General features: G+C 44.0%; 1 protein-coding gene and 2 long non-coding RNA genes across 3 annotated transcripts; all 3 read right to left on the minus strand.

The window, feature by feature from the left end:
- Nucleotides 1–719: 719 nt before the first annotated feature.
- Nucleotides 720–1,909, minus strand: LOC311262185. Its single transcript, XR_014623221.1, has 4 exons — nucleotides 1,870–1,909; nucleotides 1,502–1,556; nucleotides 1,154–1,388; nucleotides 720–880 (listed from the first exon to the last, which is right to left on the minus strand). It is a non-coding gene; the product is annotated as an uncharacterized lncRNA (long non-coding RNA).
- Nucleotides 1,910–3,720: 1,811 nt separating this feature from the next.
- LOC311262287 lies at nucleotides 3,721–4,621 on the minus strand. The gene is made up of 3 exons (XR_014623230.1): nucleotides 4,484–4,621; nucleotides 4,091–4,314; nucleotides 3,721–3,913 (listed from the first exon to the last, which is right to left on the minus strand). It is a non-coding gene; the product is annotated as an uncharacterized lncRNA (long non-coding RNA).
- Nucleotides 4,622–5,856: 1,235 nt separating this feature from the next.
- Nucleotides 5,857–18,893, minus strand: mcm3ap (minichromosome maintenance complex component 3 associated protein). Its single transcript, XM_084362490.1, has 28 exons — nucleotides 16,983–18,893; nucleotides 16,258–16,505; nucleotides 15,832–15,913; nucleotides 15,501–15,654; nucleotides 15,173–15,366; nucleotides 14,928–15,067; nucleotides 14,435–14,632; nucleotides 14,043–14,311; nucleotides 13,747–13,909; nucleotides 13,268–13,425; nucleotides 12,803–13,026; nucleotides 12,286–12,491; nucleotides 12,064–12,164; nucleotides 11,750–11,881; nucleotides 11,364–11,477; nucleotides 11,094–11,246; nucleotides 10,192–10,389; nucleotides 9,887–9,955; nucleotides 9,672–9,806; nucleotides 9,394–9,547; nucleotides 8,836–9,100; nucleotides 8,605–8,702; nucleotides 7,911–8,301; nucleotides 7,474–7,764; nucleotides 7,234–7,363; nucleotides 6,925–7,110; nucleotides 6,507–6,657; nucleotides 5,857–6,407 (listed from the first exon to the last, which is right to left on the minus strand). Exons 1-28 carry the CDS (start codon nucleotides 18,526–18,528, stop codon nucleotides 6,240–6,242), a joined length of 6,318 nt encoding a protein of 2,105 aa, XP_084218616.1. The 5' UTR covers nucleotides 18,529–18,893; the 3' UTR covers nucleotides 5,857–6,239.
- Between the last annotated feature and the right edge of the window lie 130 nt (nucleotides 18,894–19,023).

A 19,023-nucleotide genomic window follows, 5' to 3' on the forward strand; every position in this document is an offset into this window, starting at 1 on the left:
TCCATACAGATAACTGCCCCATTATTTTATGCACTGTATATTGTCCATAATTTTGCCCCATTGTGTTTGTTATGGAATAATCATATCTCTAACGCCACTATTTTGTGTACTGCATGTTGCAAAAAGTATGGCTGAACATATAATGCAGTGAAGTGCATTTTATGGGTATTGATGTTATTTTGTCACCTCAGTGGATAGAAGAAACCTCAGGAAAAGGCACAGGACAGCCAGAACATTACGCACTATTGTGCGAGATCTTTAAACCTTCAATTTCTTGCATAGGACAGCCTTTATCTCCCAGAACAAGAATAGATTGATTAGTTACGCTCCAGACACTCAGCAAGCCAAAGGAAGGCCACTTTTTTTTTCTTTTTTAAATAGTTTGTTAGGCTTTGTAGTGCCTTTATTTGCCACGACAGCTTGAAGAGTTGACAGGAAAGCCGGAAGAGAGAGAGGATGACATGCAGCAAAGGGGCCACAGGCCTGATTCAACCCCTCGACCAAATTTCTATTTGTGCATACTCTTATTTATTATGTTCTCAAATGTTATATTTTCTTATAATTTCATTATACTGTGACATTTCTTTTCTGGAAGGAGCAACTCTATTGTAACCCAGATTCCATTCGGGGCTTAATCAAATATTTCTGATACGGATATATATATATATATATATTTATTTAGATGACAATAAAGAGACAGGGCAATGACTTTTTTATGATGAACAGAAAGCAGTTTAATGTTGTTAATCACAAGGGAACAATTATGTCCGTTTCATCAAAATGATTATTTTTATTAAAGGAAGCAGGATGAAGGCTTCCAGGTGGCAACTGGTCTTGTTTCTTTTCCTTCATCTCATCAGAGGCGCCGCTGCAGGAGTTGCTGGAGGACGACAGCAGAGACAAATATCATCATTTAATTTACTAAAGACATGTCGATTAGTCCATTAATAATGTTTTACAGTGTAATAGTTGTAGCTGTTTACCTAAGGTGTATCTAAACTGACAACTGAGTTTACTACTTTGATTTATTGCACAAGGGAAATTAATAAAGCTTAAATGTAACTGGACTGTTGGGCTGTATTTACTTTGGTGCCGAAAAAAAAAGACTCAACGATTTGCATTTTACATTTTCAATAAATCAACTGGATCTTACCCTTACTGGTCAGGATCCTAACACGGTCGGCAACCCCCCCAAACAGGCGCTCCCATCCCTCCGAATGGAAGGCATGGAAGAGAGGGCTGAGGGAAGCATGGAGCTGAGGGCTGAGTAAGGCCTGACAAAAAGGGCAGAGAAATGGAAAGACCAAAGGACCCTGGAAGGTCGGGTTGGGGTTGGCAAGGTCCTGGTTCACATCCTGGTTCACATGGGTTTCCTCCTGGGTATCCTCCTGGAAACAAAGGGGATGGGGCTCATCAATTGTCTTTTTCTTTGTAAAAATTTGACATCAATTTGTTCCTTAAAATTCAGTGAAGCAGGTTTGACAAAGTGATGAGAACAAACCTGAGGTACTGATGTTAAAGCCGAACATTGTAGAACTTCAGATCAGATCCGAACCCTGAAATGAAAGAAGCAAACGAACAAACAGCACGTTAACATGAGGAAAAATAAAAACATATTTTTACACAAATGCAGATTGAAGCAGTTGTTTAACATAAAATGATAAATTGTGTAGAAAGAAAGCAACTGCAGTCCACTGTAGAAAAGATAGCATCATAAAGCCAGGTCTCACATTAAGACATCAGTTGGATATGTCTTACTGATAAAAACACGATGACAGAATAATGCAGAACGGTTAATCAAGGAAATACAAGCTGATCAACATAGCGATACACACAAATTTTATGCCAGAGAGCTCCTACTCAACTTACTGAGTGCCGGAGTGCAGATCCACTGACACAGCAGTGAACTGGCTCTGCTTTTATAGGAAGCCACCTTGACTTTTCACTGTTTCTCTACATTTCTGCCGGAGAGACCACAGTGTGGGAGTACGATTGTGTCGATACCTGTGTTGTAACACTCATAAAATGCAGAACCTTCTATTTCTTCTTCTTCTTTGTATTTATCAAAGTTCAGAAACCAGCTGGTTCTCACTCTCAGCACGTCAAAAAGGGCAGCCTGGTCAGTGGCCCTGAGCCCCAAAGTTTGCCGCTTTAGGTGTGTACCGGGGGAGTGTTGGTGTTGTTTGGTATCAGACTATCACCTCTTGAGGTTCGATGTCTTAGATGTCTTTGACATATGGTTAAACTCTTATTTCTTAACACTCTGTCAATAATTGTATTTATTTTTCAATGTTTTGAATGACAATTCTTACAAATTGCACCTTTAAAGGAGTTCAGCTAAGCCTTTGATCTCAGATGATCTCAAATGTCAAACTTTGAGTCTCAATCAAGCTTCTGAGTCAAGTGTCAAGTTTATCTTTCAGGGGTCAAACCTTGGATCTCAAGTCAAGACTTTGATGAGTTTATTCAAGTCTTTTGGAGTCAAGGCTCACATTTCAAGTCAAGTCTTCCACATAGGTTCAATTAATCAATCATAACGACAGCTGTTGTTGGGTTGAGAGCAGTGCTTAGTTTGTAAATCATAAGGTGCTGGAACGCAAAGTACATATGACAGCGCAGGGATGACGAGACGGGCACAGGTCCCTGAAAACAACAAATGCCCACTTACCACATACCATGCTGTGGGACTTACAAGCCTCAATTTCAAATAATATCCATGGTATAAATATTATGACAATAATTTACAATTATTTTAGGCTATACTCTGCACAGCACAGGCAAATGTCCACATCACCACAGGTGGGACTTACAGTATACAGTCAGCAATTAATTTCTCAACAGGTCTAACTTAAAAAATTAAAAGTTCAGAGCTTATAATAAATCACACAAATCTTCCATTATTATTATTTAAAGATTGGCATGGTGGCCTATTAATAGAGAGTATCGAAATCGAGTATCGAAAAGTGGCCGAAGGTTGCAAGACCATTACAGCAGGGGGAACGCATCCTGACAGCTTGTAATATTACTGTCAGATACTGTTCCCCCTCTGTTCAGTAGGAAAGGAGGCTCACACATCTTTCAAATTCATACTCCTGACTTCTTTCCCCACAACAGATAAGTCCTGTGATTTTCAGGCTGATATCATTAAATGTGAGCCTCCTTTCCTATGGAACAGAGGGGGAAAAGTATCTGACAGTAATACTCCACGACTTACTGACATGTCTCCAAAGACATGTCAATAAGTCTATTAATTAAGGTTTTTTTTTTAAAACTGAACATTATAACCTTCATGCAATGAGGACTTATTGCAGAACTCTTGTGTTAGTTTGGATCAAACAAACTGGCAACTGACTGTATGTTCCTACTGTATGGTCCTCTGTCAACATATGTAGATATTAATAAAATAGTCAACTTAAAAAGCTAAAATAGTAATTTATCCCATTAATAATGTGTAGACTGAATTTTGGATAAATTATATATACATATAGTTATATGTCGGTATAATGCATACACATTTTAGATTTTATTTATATTCTTTATATATTTATGGTTACTATCCTCTCTAGTTTATATTTTCTTATAATCTACGCAATACTGTTACATGTCTATTCTAGATGGAGCACCAAAACATAACCCAGTTTCCCTTTAGTGATCAATAAAGTATTTCTGATTTTGTTTATGATTAAAAAAAAAAAAAAAAAGACAATAAGAGACAGGGAATTGTAGAGATGACTTGCTTTATGGATGAAAAGCTTACAGTGTGTTACACGAAATACATGCTTTAATATCTGGGAGAACAAATTGATTTATTCTATGAAACGAAGCAGGATGAAGGTTTCCAGGTGGCAACTTGTCTTGTTTCTCTTCTTATCAAGACGTGGTCATCTCGTCTGAGTCGTGGCTGCAGGAGCTGCTGGAGGATTAGAAAGATTTTTTCAAATTAACTCCCAGAACGTGATTTGTTAATAGTCTGTAACTGTACCAATAAAATGTTACTGTTAGCGATTGTCAGTGGACTTCTGTACAGTATTTACCTTGGTGCGATAAAGATTTGCACTTTATATTTATCAATAAATCAACTGGATCTTACCCTTACTGCTCAGGATCCTAACACGGCAGGCAAAAGCTCCAACTAGGCCCATAGTCGAACCCTCCGCATGGGTCCCAGGCTGCAGTATAGCATGGGTCCGGGGCTGCAGTGTAGCATGGGTCCCAGCCTGAAGTATAGCATGTGTCCCAGCCTGAAGTATAGCATGGGTCCGCATAACCTGTGTAACAGCTGAACATTTTGGCGTTTCAGATCAGATCCAAACCCTGAAATGAAAAATGCAAACAAACACCATTTCAATATGAGATAAAAAAGACCATATTTTTTACGAAAATGCAGATTTAACTGCGTGAGCCTGCACACACACACGCTCAAACACACACACACACACACACAGACACACACACACACACAGAAAGCTGCTAGTGAACTTACTGAGCTCTGGAGTGCAGATCGACAGACAGCAGTGTTGGATCTGCTTTTTATAGGAAGCCACAGTGCAGAGAGACAGTGGTGGAGGAAGTACTCTGACTTACTTAAGTAAAAGTACTAATCGGATCTTCTGGAAATGCATCAGCGCCTCCGTCACTGCAGAGGTCCAGAGATTGCACAGTCTAAATAACAAACATCACATTTCACAACACAAACAGCATCCTCTTTTTACAGTACCAGGGAAACATGGTGTTATCAGAATCTGTGCCCTTTTCTATTGATATTACCAAAACATTGCTACACATCCAGCTTGCAAAAGGAAAAGGTTGCCTCCCTTTGAATTATGAAAGCAGACAGAAATGTCACTTTGACATTTGGCTCCTTGTTTCCCTTTTTCATAATTGCGGGTTGAGTAAGACTGAGAGTCCTCGCAGTGAACTGAGCTCATCAGGAGCGGTACAGCAGTCCAGAGGAGCTAGGAGCTGAACCAACGACCTGCCGATTAGCGGATGACCCACTCTACCTCCTTAGAAGCTCCATCTGCGAATACTTGACCAGTCCAATAGTGATACATAATAAATTCTCATGAAAAAAGCTTCTTCTGATCTTTGCACAAAAACACCCTGCAGCAGACACACGGGAACAGCCTTACGTATTTTTTCATTTTTTAAATTATTATTATTATTTATTATGTCTCACTATTATGTCACCTGTTGAGTTTATTGTTAAGCTGCAATGTGCAAAAACGAATTCTGCAATCAGCTTCATGAAACACAAAACATTTCAACTGGGTAGAAGCAGAAAAATAAGATGTACGTATAAAAAGTTGTGTCATCTGCAAACATGATGATGGTGTTGGAGCTACATTTCATGGTTCCAGCTTCACAAAGATGAAGTCTTGCTGCTTTTCTTTTAATTATTTTGATAATTTAGATTTTTGACTATCCTGTGGACCAAACAAGCATTGTGAAGTTGCCGCTTTGGGTGTTATCAGCAGCTTAATTTGTAATAATCAAAATCAAATGAGTTCCACCTCAACAACAGTAAAATCCTGCTTTTACATTAATGCATGAGTAATAATCTAATGATTTAATATATAACACTCATTCATATTCAGTTTGCCTGATCACTTATATATTTTTCCTTAAGGTTTCTAATGCAACACTTGCTAATTCATGCCATTTTCATGGGAATTCTAGTGATTTGAAGGGAGTATAGGTCGTATTGCACCTCTACTGTCCACTTGGTCCAGTTGGCCAGAGAAAGAGGCGGGTCCAGAGCGCTCTTATGATAAATACTACTCATGCTCAAGACCTGATTATGATGACCAGTGACTTAACTACTGAATAACAAATGGACTTAATGGGAGGTTTACATAGAAAATAATACTTTTATTCAAAATGTAGCTAATATACAATTTCATAACAGTACAAAAACAGGTTCAAACACAGGAATTATTCTATAGTTGGTATCTGATTAAACAAATACAATCCAATTTATTCAATGTGTTAAAGGCAGACAAGACAAGCAGCTTCTACAGATTTTAACACATTTCATCAGGTTTGTTCAAAAACAAACACAAATGTTAGACACTATTTATTATAACACACACACACACACACACACACACGCACACACACGTTTGCCATCAGTGGATCGACAAACTAAAAGATGAAAAAGTCATGGTTTGATTGAAAGACAGTCCGTTTGTCCTCAGTTTTCAGAGTCGGTTGTTAAAAAGTTTTCTTCCATTAGTTCATCAGTCATCCACAATGCTCAGCAGACCACTCAGCTTCAGCCTGCAGGCCAGTTCTTCCTCTTGACTCGCCAAAATCTGTCGCTCCAGCTCCTTCAGCCTCCATGCCATAGATACGGGCGTGGCTCGAGGCCAGTCTGCTCTGTCCAACAGATCATCGGGCTCCAGCTCCTGGAAAGCAAAACAATGAAAATGCATGGTATCTGCAACTCATTACAGTAACATAACTCGTCCTAGAAGCGGTGACGGAGGTGAGGGGACACATCATACCTGAGGGAGAGCTGCATCCCTCGTCTTGGCTGTGGGTGCATGAGCTATTGTTGTGGGCATGGACAACAGAGTGGAGGATGGAATGAAGAGTGGTGTGGACAAGTGGTCCACAGGGTCACCGTCCAGCCAGCGCTGAAGCTGCTCCATGCTCCTGTAACAGCAGACACACACATATCGTGAATATTTTTGTTGATTTTTTTAATTTAGAATAAATATCGTGACATCCCTACACTGAATAAATGATTAAAAAAGTTATGGTTAATAGTTAAAATCGCTTGAAACTGTGCAACCAAAGACTTGATCTTTTTATCAGGTTTTCACTGATGTTATTGATTTTAGATTCATAAACACCTCCTCTCTCTATGAACATGAATTCTAGATGCAACGACGAGCTTTAACAGCAGAGCTGTAGCTTTACCTTTTGCTCTCAGCCTTCTCCTCCTCTAAGCTCTGGAGGACCCTGTGGGCCAGCAGCTCTTGAGCTGTGGGAGTGTGTGTGATGTCCAGCGGGGCTGTCGGGGCCTCGAGCGGCTCCAGGAGACTGTGGAACAACCTCTGCCTCAGGGACAGACTGGTGGGCGCAGCACAGGCTGCTGCACTCGCCCTGAGGATGGAGGAGGGAGAGTCACTGTTTAGCTGCACGGTAGTGGCAATGTGATGACTTGTTCTTTGAAAACTGTGAGCGCCTTTATTAATGTCTTTCATTCAGAGCTTTGGAGTTTCTTACCCTTCCTTCTCCTGCTGCTTCTCTCTGTGGGTTTGCCTGATGGCCTGGGTCCACCCCTCAGGTGGCTCAAAACCCTTCAACGACTCTGTGGGGAAGTAAACCAGGATCTCCCCGTCCTCTGTCACAGCATCTTAAACAACAAAACCAACAAATTATTCCGTTTTGTAATACATACATCATCAGGTTCACATAGAAAATGTGCACTAGTTCTTATTGTAAATCATTGTAAGCAACCTTCACCTTCACAGACAGGTGGTTCAGGGATCTGCCAGTCCTTCAGCTTGTGGTCGATGCAAATCACCAGCACGTCGTCCCAGGGAATCCGACTGAATGCCAGACTCATGATCTCGTCTTCGTCGTCCAAGGTGCCCGTGGTTACCTTCGATCCAGGGACTCGAGTACGGTGACTCTTTAACCGGACCCTTTGCAGAAGGTTTTCCAGCCGTGACATTAGGAGAGGCTGACTGCGGCGTGAGACGGGGATCTGAGCGGCGTAGCGAAAGATGGAGGAGCAGAGTTCTTTCCATGAGTCTGGAGATAAAGGGAGTGAAAATACAGGAGGTGAGGAGGGAGAGGGAAGAATAATACATGGTCTCTTTTCACACCTGTATGTCAGGGGACCATAAATGAAAACTCCCTTTGAAAAAACAAAACAAAACTGAATCTCAGTCACTGACCTGTGGAAGAAAGCTGCTCCCACAGTGGCAGCTGCAGGCTGAGGATTGCTTTGCGCAGCCAGGCAAGGTGTTGAACCGAGTTCCAGCCCTGATGAGGGACAAAGTCACGGGTATCAGGCAGGCAGAACTCGCCTGGTGGCCACGAGAGTCTGCTGAGCTCCTGAGACGACACTTTGTCAGCAATGTGAGCAAGGACAGCGTTGTACAGCTGGATGACAGGCGCAGGGTCCTCAGGAGGAAGACATGCAGCGGCCCGCTCCTGGCGGTGGGCGTAAACTCTGGGACTGAACTCACGACTCAGAGCGGCCTCTATGAGCTGCACTAGGGTCTGACAGGAGAGGGGGAAGGGTGGTGGACCGCGAGCCAGCAGCCAACGCAGAGCCTGACTCAGCTAGAGACACAAGGAGACAGTGAGGAGAGACATTAGATAAGGTTTATCAGCCATGAAGAAGAGAAGAAAATGTCAAAGCTATCAAACAATTTGTATCAGTGATTGGTGATTTGGTGTACGACCCCTCAAAATGCGGAAGAGTCTACTTATCGCAACCTTATCGCAGGTTGCTCGAACAGCGTCAAAGTTCAACAAAAATGCTCTTAAAATGTACTATATTTTCCATATTTCTGGATATTTTGTTGGAATATGTTTGCTTGCTCTTGTGTTTTTCAGTCGTGGTTCTGTGTGTATGATCAGTACCTGGTTGGATCCCTGGAGGTCACTTGTGGTCTCTGGTATGAAGAGGAACGTGTACTCTGATATCAGGCCTTCCTTCACCAGAGTGGGCAGCATCAGGGCTGAGGGACACCGTGAGAGGAACAGTTCAGGGTTTACACATTTCATCCAGATTAACTTTGCTGACTTGCTTAATATCCTATGATTTATACTAACAAGAAAAATAATAATGTAATTACAGCTGTCATGAATTACCTTCTTCAAGTTTCTGTGTAACACCGGCACCACCGTCGGGCCCTGGCACCAGAATGACCAGAGGTAGCGGGCAGTGCCAGCTGCTGGCCTGCTGCAGCTGTTTGAGCTGCAGCAGAGCCGACAGCAGAGGAACGTCCTGCTCGTCCTGCTCGGGGTCGACGATGGGAGCAGCGGGGAGCAGCGTGATCAGAGCTCCGGTCCCGTGGAGCTCACAGAGCTCCTCCATTTTGGACAGGCCATCTTCAGTCAGAGGGCCACGGGACGCCTGAGGGACAGAAGATCCCATTATAAAATCATTATCTAAATAACAATAACTACCGGATAAAGATATATAGTGAAGCAGATGAATAGCAGTGACTTAACATAACTTTATTTACTTTTGTCCACATATGATTTGCTGTTGAACCATTCAAATGTGTGCATATCGGCAGATAAACCAAATGATTAAATCCCTGGATCAACCCCAAAAATTGAGAACTGGTCGAGTTCTACCCATTTGTCTCAGAAACATACAGAGTTGTATCTTCTTTTTATGCATTTGCTGCCGTCTGATCTCACCTTGACACTGATGTGGACTTTGTGAATCTGTCGTTCTTTTTCCTGGAGTGTGTTGGTGACACAGAGCGTCTGCAGTGTCCCATCAGGCTGCCCTTCGCTCTCCTCTGAGCCCTTACCACCACCCAGCTTCACCTCCAGCCAGTCAGACAGGATCCTGAAGACAACACACAGGAGAGGACACAGTCAGAGAACACTGGGAGCCTTCGAGGAGAAGACATTCAACTAAATCATAGAGGAACTCAAACATCCACCTGTCTTCGCCCTTTTGTTTTGCTTACCTGTCTGCCAGGCTGGAAACACTGTCGTCTTCGCTCGGTAAGAGGAGAACTGCTTTCCAGAAGATTCTGTCAGGTGGGCTGGAGAGGTTTTCCGTCACCAGTGCCGGCAGGTCGAGTGGGGCCCACACCGTCTCACTGAGAGAAAGAACAAAAAGAGGTCAAGGTGCTGCTTTGTATCATTGATCACCGACTGCAGGAACATACTCATGACTTACTCGAGCAGCCGCTGGTAGAAGTAGTGGACTCTCAGCTGGTGGATCACTTCTCGTCTCATTTTCAACAACCTGAACAAAATATAAAAACATGTTACTGGAGCAGTAAAGGGACAAAAGAGATTTAGTCATAGATGACATGCTGCAAAAGTCTAACCAAACAATCTGTAATCTATATAATAAAGGAAATAATGACAAATATAGTGATGAACAATAAACAATAGTTTTCCAATAATAGCCTCAGAACCTGGAAAGCTGTGGGGAGGTTTTAAAGGCGAGAGGTGAGAGCAAAAACGAGAGGAACACACCGGGTGCTGGAGAGGGCCAAGGTGCCGGCGTTCCCCAGGTTGACCAGACCACGGGCCAGATCTGCTATGGAGGGCTGTGCTGGGGCGCTGGGAGCCAGAGCCTTCAGTTTGAATCGAGGGTCCACACAGCAAGGAGCTGCAGGGAAACCTCTCATCTGTCGCTTCAGCTGCCGGCGCACCGCCACCACATTACGCCACCTGGTGGTCCAGAGGAGGAATGACAGATAAAGTCTTAATTCAGTTTTATAAATTTTAGTCCTTGAAGTCATCAAACTGTTTATGAGGTCTCATCTAAATTCATTTTTACATCTTTTAATTTCTTTTTGTCAAAATGAGTCAAGCTCTGCTGTGTGAAAGTTGATAACACTGTCTTTTTACTATAAACTCTTAGGTACCTGTTGTACTCACGCTAATAACCACATTCCTAAAGATTAATCGAGTAGTTGTTTAGTTTATAAAATGGTGAAAAACTTTGACGAGTGTTTCCCAAAGCACAAGATAACGTCCACAAATGTCTCGTTTTGTCCACAACCCAAAGATATTCAGTTTACTGTCCTAGAGGAGGATAGAAACCAGACAATATTCACATTTAAGAAGCTGGAGTTAACTAATCAATTAATTGTTGCAGCTCTATATTCCACTTACCTTTATACAAACCTAAAATGCTTGTTTAATACAAAGGCAACATATCCATTATACTCAATTTGGCTAAAATCATCTCGAAAATGTCTTAAAAAGCATTAAATTTAAATGATAGCTGATAGCTGCAGCCGCTGTGAAAAGGATATTTAAACTGGTACACTGGTGTCTCAGTATAATTAATGGGTTTCATCGCAGAGTTTAGAGTCACATGATGGTCTGAATATATGTCTCTGATGTTGCACATGTTCTCCGTTTCTTACCTGTTGATGTACTTGTGGATGCGTTGCAGCTCATCGTCAAGGATGTCTTCAACCAACAGAGCGATGTCTGTGTTCAACGTCTCCTCAACTAGACTGGTACAGACCTGCTCTGTGCATTTAGCCACACAGTCTGCTTTCTCGTTCACTGCCAGCCTGAGAAAGGACATTCCTCTTTAACTCAAGCACTTCATCATCATTCTAATGAGAGTTGTTAACAATGTAACTTAACATCAAACCACATTAGCATTTGGTTCAGTTCTGAAGTCTTACTGGATCTCAGAGGCGGCCGTCTCCTTGACGCTCTCGTCCAAAACTTCCTGGATGATCTCGCTGCAGAGAGAGAAGCTGAACTGAACCAGGAAGGCCTCGTGCTCCTGCCTCCTCCTGACACCGACACACATGGAGAAGGAAATGTAGGTGAGTCGGGGCAAATATGGATTTCACATTTTTGTGCTTTTTGTAAATGGAAGACCGTTTTTTGTAACCAATAATTAAAATGTAGACAACAAGCAGAGCTACCAGATTATTTTGTATCCTGTGTTTTGGGTCAAGGTGGAGGATGATTTTCCTCTTTCTTAACCAAGCTGAGTGTTATGATAAAATACGGTGGGCTGTAATCAACAGGTTATCAGGTCTTTAACGGTCAATGAACTAACCTGGCTTCTTCAAGCTTGCGTTTCTCTTCGGCTACACGCTCCTGTTCCAGCTTGATCTCAGTGGAAGACATCTCCTGCAGCATCTGTCCCACCACCTCAGTCACCAGGGACTCCGCCTGCACACTGCTCTCCCTGCAGAAACAAAGGCAAAAACACAGAAAGTTAGTCATCGTAGTTTAAAACATCGAGGGGGGGGGGGGGGTGGTGTTCAGATCACCACTGCTTCTACACACTGTAATCAAATATCTTAATGATAACTGTAAGGAAGTGACATAAATCACAACTTCATCGTATCGTGCACAAGAAACACTTACGCAAGAGCTGTTGTGGCGTAGCTGGTGCCAGCGTGGGCTACCTCCATCACTCCTGCTTCAACCACCTCTGCAATCACACAGTCCAGTACGGCCATAACGTCCTGCAGACGGGAAAAACAAAAGGGCCCACAGTCCAGGGTTTAATGAGCTGTAATTAATAAAGACCGAACACTTCAGTGCTCCAAGTGGGCCATCTAATTTGCTCTGAGAGATCTTGCTCACCTCGTTGCTGTACACCGGTTTGGGTGGAGGTGACGGAGGTTTGACAGGCTGAGGTTGAGGTATCGGCTGAAACAGCTGCTGAGTGTCTGCTGGTCGGGCCGGGCTGTGATACGGTTCAATGGTCTCTCCGGTCTCATCTGGCACAGTTGGCATGACCTGTGTCACCACGCTGGGTGGTGGCATAACCTCCACCTTGGCAGCAATAGCTAGAGACAACAAAGAGACATTTCAGTCATTCTTATAGATATGATAAGAGTTTTTCTACAGTTGTTTATGCCTTGTATTAAAAAAATTGGTCAGATGGACTCGCTTGGATAATAGAGATGCCTTTCTTGATTATGAATCTACCCTTGGAAACTGGTTTGAACCTGGATGTTTGTTTATTTAAATACTTTGTTTTCTGACTTGAAGTATCTGTAATTGTCTTTTGTAAATCATCCGGCTGCCAATGAAAAGAAAAAAACAAACGAAAAACATGCTGTTCTGGTTAGTTTAAATGTAGAAATGGAGTGAATACCTTTGAACTGGCTCGGAGCGGGCTCAGCCAGAAGGCCTTCTCCTCGATACTTGTTCTGGAAGTCGAAGCTGCAGACAGTGGTGTGCTGTGGGGGGGTGGGGAGGGGTCCGCCGTTCACCACCTCTCCAATCAGCAACGTTTTCTTTGCCAGGATGACCTCCGACTTCTTCTGGGACAGAGGCGGGTCTGGCTCCTGGTAGGTGATCCGACTCAGCTCGACCATACTGTGAACAACAACAATGTTTTGTTGGACATTTATACACAATTTGATCAACACCAGTGACTCAGTGATTGTTAACCCCACCAAGGAGGTTACGTCTTTGCTCCTGGTCGGCCGTCATTTCTTTGTTACACGTTAGCTAAAAAAAACAACTTACATCTCACAGGAACATGGCAAAACTGCCATTATTTGACCTTCTATGAAAATATTTTATTACGTCTATCAGACTAAGAGTAGACACTCACTCATCGTTGACATTGAGGCCGTACTGCTGGGTGAAGTCAGATGCCTCTGCAGCGTTGCGGAACATTAACATCCGAACGATGTCCTCCAGTGGAAACGCAGTTGATCGAGGACCCACGGTGTGAGCCAGGTTCAAGGTCTTCAGGGCCTTGGCTCTGACCTGCATAGGCACACACACACACAGATGTCTGTCTGGGCCTCCTCTATCATGCAACATTTTCAAAAATGATTTATTACCCATGTTACACAAGCAAAGTTTCATTTGTCTTTAAACCAAAAACTCTTATCTAACTCTTCTGTCTATTGCTATTTATTTGAATCTCCTCCTCTATGGTTGGTAACTCTATTTCCTGGATCGATTCCTGGACATTTTCTCATTCATGATCTCTCTTCTCCAGGAAGTCCAGGAACACATCCAAAATTAGGGGGAAATTCCAGGTTTCCTCAGTCTCATCCATTCATAAAGGAAACGGTTTCTAACCTGATTGAAGTATCTGTGCAGGAGGCAGCTGGCGAGGTAAGAAGCTCCTTTCACCAGCTTGAAGAAGCGCACAAAGTTGTTGCTGTTGACCGCAGCGAACGCTTGCACGGCGAACTTCACCTCAGGGGAATTGCGCACCTCGTCACGGAACTGCTGCACCTCACTGTGTGGACATGATGTGTGAGGACGTGTTTTTTCTTTAGTCACAACTAAAGATGTATAAAATCATTTCAAAGTGCAAAAACATATTTGAGCAACACATGTTTAATTAATCATTTGTGTGTGAGTGGACTGACCGCAGGATGTCTCCGTCATTGAGTTTCAGCAGCACGTTGTACTGGCGAAACTCTGCCTCCCGGGGGCAGAAGATCTGCTCCATGGCCAGGTCCTGGTACATTTCTTTGAGACTCTGCAGGCACTTTGTCATGTTCTCGTTGTTGATCTTGGCGTCGAACGATGAGACACGCTCCTCACAAAGGTGGTGAGCACAGTGCACGTGGAAGCGTGTGCACTTCTCAATCAGCGTCACCGTGTCTGGACAGCACAGGTGCTGCTGGATGATGTCCTGTTGGTACGATAAAGGAAGGGCTGGGGTTTTAAATCAGTCTACAACACATGCTCACCAATACACAGTGCAGCTTTTCAGGCAGGATTGAAGGCATTTCAGATAATGGTATAGGAAGCTCACCTTGCGGATTCCGCGGGTTCTGTTCCAGACGAAGTCATACCAGTCCCGGTAGTTGTCATGACCCTGGTCCATGATCCGAGTCACCAGATAGTCCATTGTCATGCTGAGCACAGGCAGGGGGCGCAAGTCGTGGGGCAGGGGCTCCTCTTGGTCGGCTGATGAGCGACTGTACTCTTTGATGGCTGCTGTGTGATCCACCTAGTCCGGGACAGGAAGTGATCAAATGTGATCTTATTCCAGTTATATTCGAGTGCAGATGCACCAAAATAACCAATAAATCCAAATAAATAATGAAAAAAAAAAAAGTTTCTTTCTGTCTTTCTTCACTTAGCCCTCCTTATGTTGCAAAATTCAAACTCAGATTAAATAAAAAAAGTGTCTGAAAGAAACCAGAGACATGATGTAACATCTCATGGTGCCGTTTAAGATGAAAAAAACCCAAACACCTATATTCTTCAGTCTGAAAGTAGAAGATAAGATTTAAAGACATTACCATCTCAGTATCCAGGATGACCTCGAATATGCTCAGCTGTTTCCGTGTTTCCCTCATGAACCTCTCCTTCTCTGGACACATGTCAGGACACGTACCCACAAACACCTTAGACAGGTCCAGGTCCGTCCTCTTGGGCCGACCTGTGCAGACGTATCATGCACAACGTTAAAATCCCTAATGATGATCTAACGACAAATGTTTTTAGTCATGTTAATGTGATAGATTGGTGGGTGGGGTGGCCTAACCTTGACGCAGGACCTTGTCTCGCTGCTCCAGGAGGCGGTACTTGTCCTCAGCGGTCTCAGCCACCTGGCCAATGAGGTGGAGGAGGGAGGAGGGGACTGGGCGCTCTGAGCTCTGGGCCTCTGAGCTGCTCTCTTTCTGAGGTTCTGTGTCAAACTGCAGAGACTTGGCCAATGATGACTTCTTCACTGGAGAACTGACACATAAAAAGACACATGTAAGACTGTCATAGCACTGAAGAAACTTTTCTTTTTTAGATAAAGGCTAAATCTAAAGTTAAATCTAAAACACTGGAATAACGGCAAAGACTGATTCAGGTGCTGGTGTTACCTGCGGCTGAAGGTGGCCATGCTGCCGACTGCTGGAGCTCTGAGACCAGGTCGTCTGAGTGGGGAGGAAGAGGCCTTAGACTCAGTGTCCTCCTGATTTTCTGCCTCTGCCTCCTCTGTTCCTGCTGCAGGTCTGCTCGCTTTGTCACCTGGACCTAACGCACAAAAAAACATGTCATAATTTCAGAAATCATCAATAAGTTGGAATCAATATAGTAACACGCTGCAAAGAATCAAAGGTAATATGAAAATAACTGCTCTAGACTCACTAGCAAACAGTAGAAATTATTTCTATATTAATTGAGCTTTTTAAAAAAACATGTTGGATTTACTCTGCTTCTTTCTCTGCCACAACAGAAGGAGTTCGTTTCGTTGCAGGACTTTGCCTTTCTTCTTCGCCCGAGCCGCTGATGCCTGAAAGAGAAAAACAGTTAACAATAGCAGGAATCAAAATACAATTATTATTATTTTACTGAAAACTTCACATCATCATCTTTGGCCTGTCTCACAAACCAGGATTAGTGGGTTAGCTAGCTAAGATATAGAGTTATCCCTGGCTTTAAACTGAGCTCAGCTGAAATGGGAAGTGATGCTACAGACTAAACCTGCAAAGTCTAAGAAAGGAAACCCAAGAAGAAGAAAGAAGTGTGCCGACAAAACAAAGCTAGTTGATGACCAGATCGGTGGTCATTAACAGCTACTCAAAATAGTGTGGTGAACTTACTTTAATGGGGCTAAGTAACATACAGTGAACTCACATGGTCGTCAAAGTGTACTATGGCCATGTTCTTGGCAGGCCGGCAGAAGACCTTTCGGACTCTGCCGAAACGACCAAAGTGCTTCTCAATGATGTCCTTCTTGTTGAGGGCTGGAGGAAGATTCCTGCATTGGATGACGGTGCAGTCGGTCGGAGACATGCCGCTCAGACTCTCCGAGCTCTCCCTGCGTACGCCACGTTTCACAGGGGGTGGGGTTTCAAGGTTCTGGTCTGGAGGTTTTGCTGCATCTGGAGAGCAATGACGGGTAAACAGACAAGACACCCAGATGATTTTATTCCGATAATGCAATCTACGAATCAAAGAGATGTACTTGAAATTCAGTGGGTTTCTGTACTTTATCAAAACCAAAATCTATTCTGCTTTACTTAAAAAAGTAGAAGGGAACGAAATGGATCCATTGCATATTTTGTGCTGCCCCCCCAACAAATTGGTTTTTATATTCATCTTTGATTCATAAATATAATCACAAGTAATAAATGTAATGTCTGGTGAGGAGGACTTGAAACTAGCTTCACCAACAGTATGGAGTAATTCTACAAGTAACGCAATTATGTCATTAACAAATGTTCACTCAAACCACCAATAAAAGGTTAATTTGACAATTCATTCGGGCACATTTAAGAGTGATTTTTAACATGCAGTTGCTTTTCATAGTGCAATAAAAAGGTTTCAGAAATTCATACATAAACCTTGGTATGTCTCACCTAATTCTTCAGCTTTTTCTGGCATGTCCCTGGTCAGTGTTTGCGCCGTGGGTGGTGTAGCAGGTAGGTTGTCACCCTTTGCTTTGACGTCCTCCCGCTCCGTCTCCTCCCATGTTGCTGCTTGCTGCTGATTCTCCTTCACGGCCTCACGCCTCGCTGGGTTAGGACCATCTCGACGAAGATCACTCAGTGCCCGACCGAATAAGCCTCCTAGTGGGGCGCGGGACCTCATTAGGGGCCTCTTTGGGGGATGTCTTGGTGACTCTGCATCTGCTGGAGCCTCCTCCTCTGTGGCAGGCTTCTCTGGACCAGTGGTGGGGACAGCTGGGTCGTCCTTGCGCTTAGTGCCTTTGCCTAATCGTGCAAAAACATTTGTCTCCCCCAGACCCTCAAGGTTGCTCCCTTTATCATCTGTGCTTGTTTCTGTTTTAGGTTTGACATCTCCAAAAGCTGAATGTTGACCAAAATTTGCTCCTCCAAACAGGGGTGTTGCCTGTGGCTGGGTGCCTTTGTCTGAGAAGCTGAAAGATGATGGGGTGGTGGGCTGGGTGGTGGCTGCCTGAGCGTTGGAGCTGGAAGGGGCGGCTGGTTGTGAAAAGGTGAACTGCAGCTGAGTGTTGGAGGGGCCGCTGCTACTGCCGGTTGTAAGCGGGTTGTTTTGAGCAGAGATAGAGGGGGCTGCAGCCGGCTGGGAGAAGCTGAAGCCCAGCTGTCCAGATTTAGCCCCAGTCAATAAAGAGAATCCGGTCGTGGTGGCGGTGCCGCTACTCATGGTGCTGGTACTCGTCTGGGCACCACTGCTCCCAAAAGGTGAGCTGGACATTGAAGTAGTTTGAGGGTTAGCCGGCTCAGGGCTAGCACTGAAGATGGGTTTGAACAGTGCCTCATTGGCTGGCTTGAAACTGAACTTGGTTGATCCGAAGCCTCTGCTCTGCTGGGTCACACTCTGACCTGTGCCGAATACACTGGTGGTGGCAGTGGTAGATGTCGGCTGTCCAAACACAGACTGTCCAAAACCCAGTGGCTGAGGCTGCCCTAAGGCAGCGGTGGAGGCAGTAGACATCTGAGAGTTTCCAAACCCGGAAGGCTGTTGACCATACGCTGGTGGCTGTTTGCCAAACCCCTGAGGCTGCTGGCTAAATCCTGGAGCCTGCCCAAATGCAGAAGGCTGCCCGAATGCAGGTGTCTGCCCAAAGACTGAACTCGGGTTCGGTGCAGTAGTCTGTCCAAAAGCTGGTGCAGTGGTACCACCAAAGCCTGAGCTACTCATTGCTAATGATGGCTGTCCAAATGCTGGCGCCTGGTTTGCTGCAGGCAGCGAGGGGGGCTGTGAAGACGACTGTCCGAAGGCAGGGGTCTGTCCAAAGATGGTACCTCCCTGAGGTGGGGGCTGTCCAAACGCTGATGGTTGATAAAACCCCATATTTTGGGGCTGGTTGCTTGAACTCTGCTGTCCAAATGACTGAAACAAACCAGTCTTCATAGTGTTGCTTGGAGCTTGGAAAGCTCCACCTTGTGGACTGCCAAACGGATTGGACGGATTCATGGCGCAAATATTAGCGGATGTTTAGATTCACTGATTATTTCTTCATCCAGGCATCAAACAGCAGATGTCCGTAACACTGAACACAACTCTGAAGTTATTCGGTGTAACATCCGATCACGTAGAAAGACAACTGAACATTACGAAGACAGGGACGAACAAAAATGTCCTGCTCGTCCGTTAGCATAAGCTAACAGCACAACATTGTAAAAATTAGCTTAGCAAAGTTTGTTTTTATCGCTTTTAAAGTTGTTTTATCGATGCAAGAGAAAGAAACTCCTCAGGAAAGGTGGAAAAATACGCGACTCTGACACGAAGGGTCTCACCTCTCACAGTTTGTGTCTACTGTGCTGATTAATGTGTTCGTTTAGTTCAAACACAAACTAAACACATTTCCCCACATCCGGTTCCGGTCCGACCATTCTTTTGGTCCGCCCTCGATGCTAAAGTTCGTTCCGCGGTTGCTAACGCCGCGACCTTTTTTTTTTTTTTTTTTAC

This window comes from Pagrus pagrus (assembly GCF_965226575.1).
Source record: "Pagrus pagrus genome assembly, chromosome: 9".
In the NCBI taxonomy this organism is placed as follows: domain Eukaryota; kingdom Metazoa; phylum Chordata; class Actinopteri; order Spariformes; family Sparidae; genus Pagrus; species Pagrus pagrus.

Coding starts and splice junctions, on each gene's coding strand:
- mcm3ap (XM_084362490.1), bottom strand. CDS start 18,528: ATGAATCCGTCCAATCCGTTTGGCAGTCCACAAGGTGGAGCTTTCCAA. Junction 14,312..14,434: donor GAACCCGCGGAATCCGCAAG/GTGAGCTTCCTA, acceptor TCGTACCAACAG/GACATCATCCAGCAGCACCT. Junction 12,492..12,802: donor CGCTCCGAGCCAGTTCAAAG/GTATTCACTCCA, acceptor TGTTGTCTCTAG/CTATTGCTGCCAAGGTGGAG.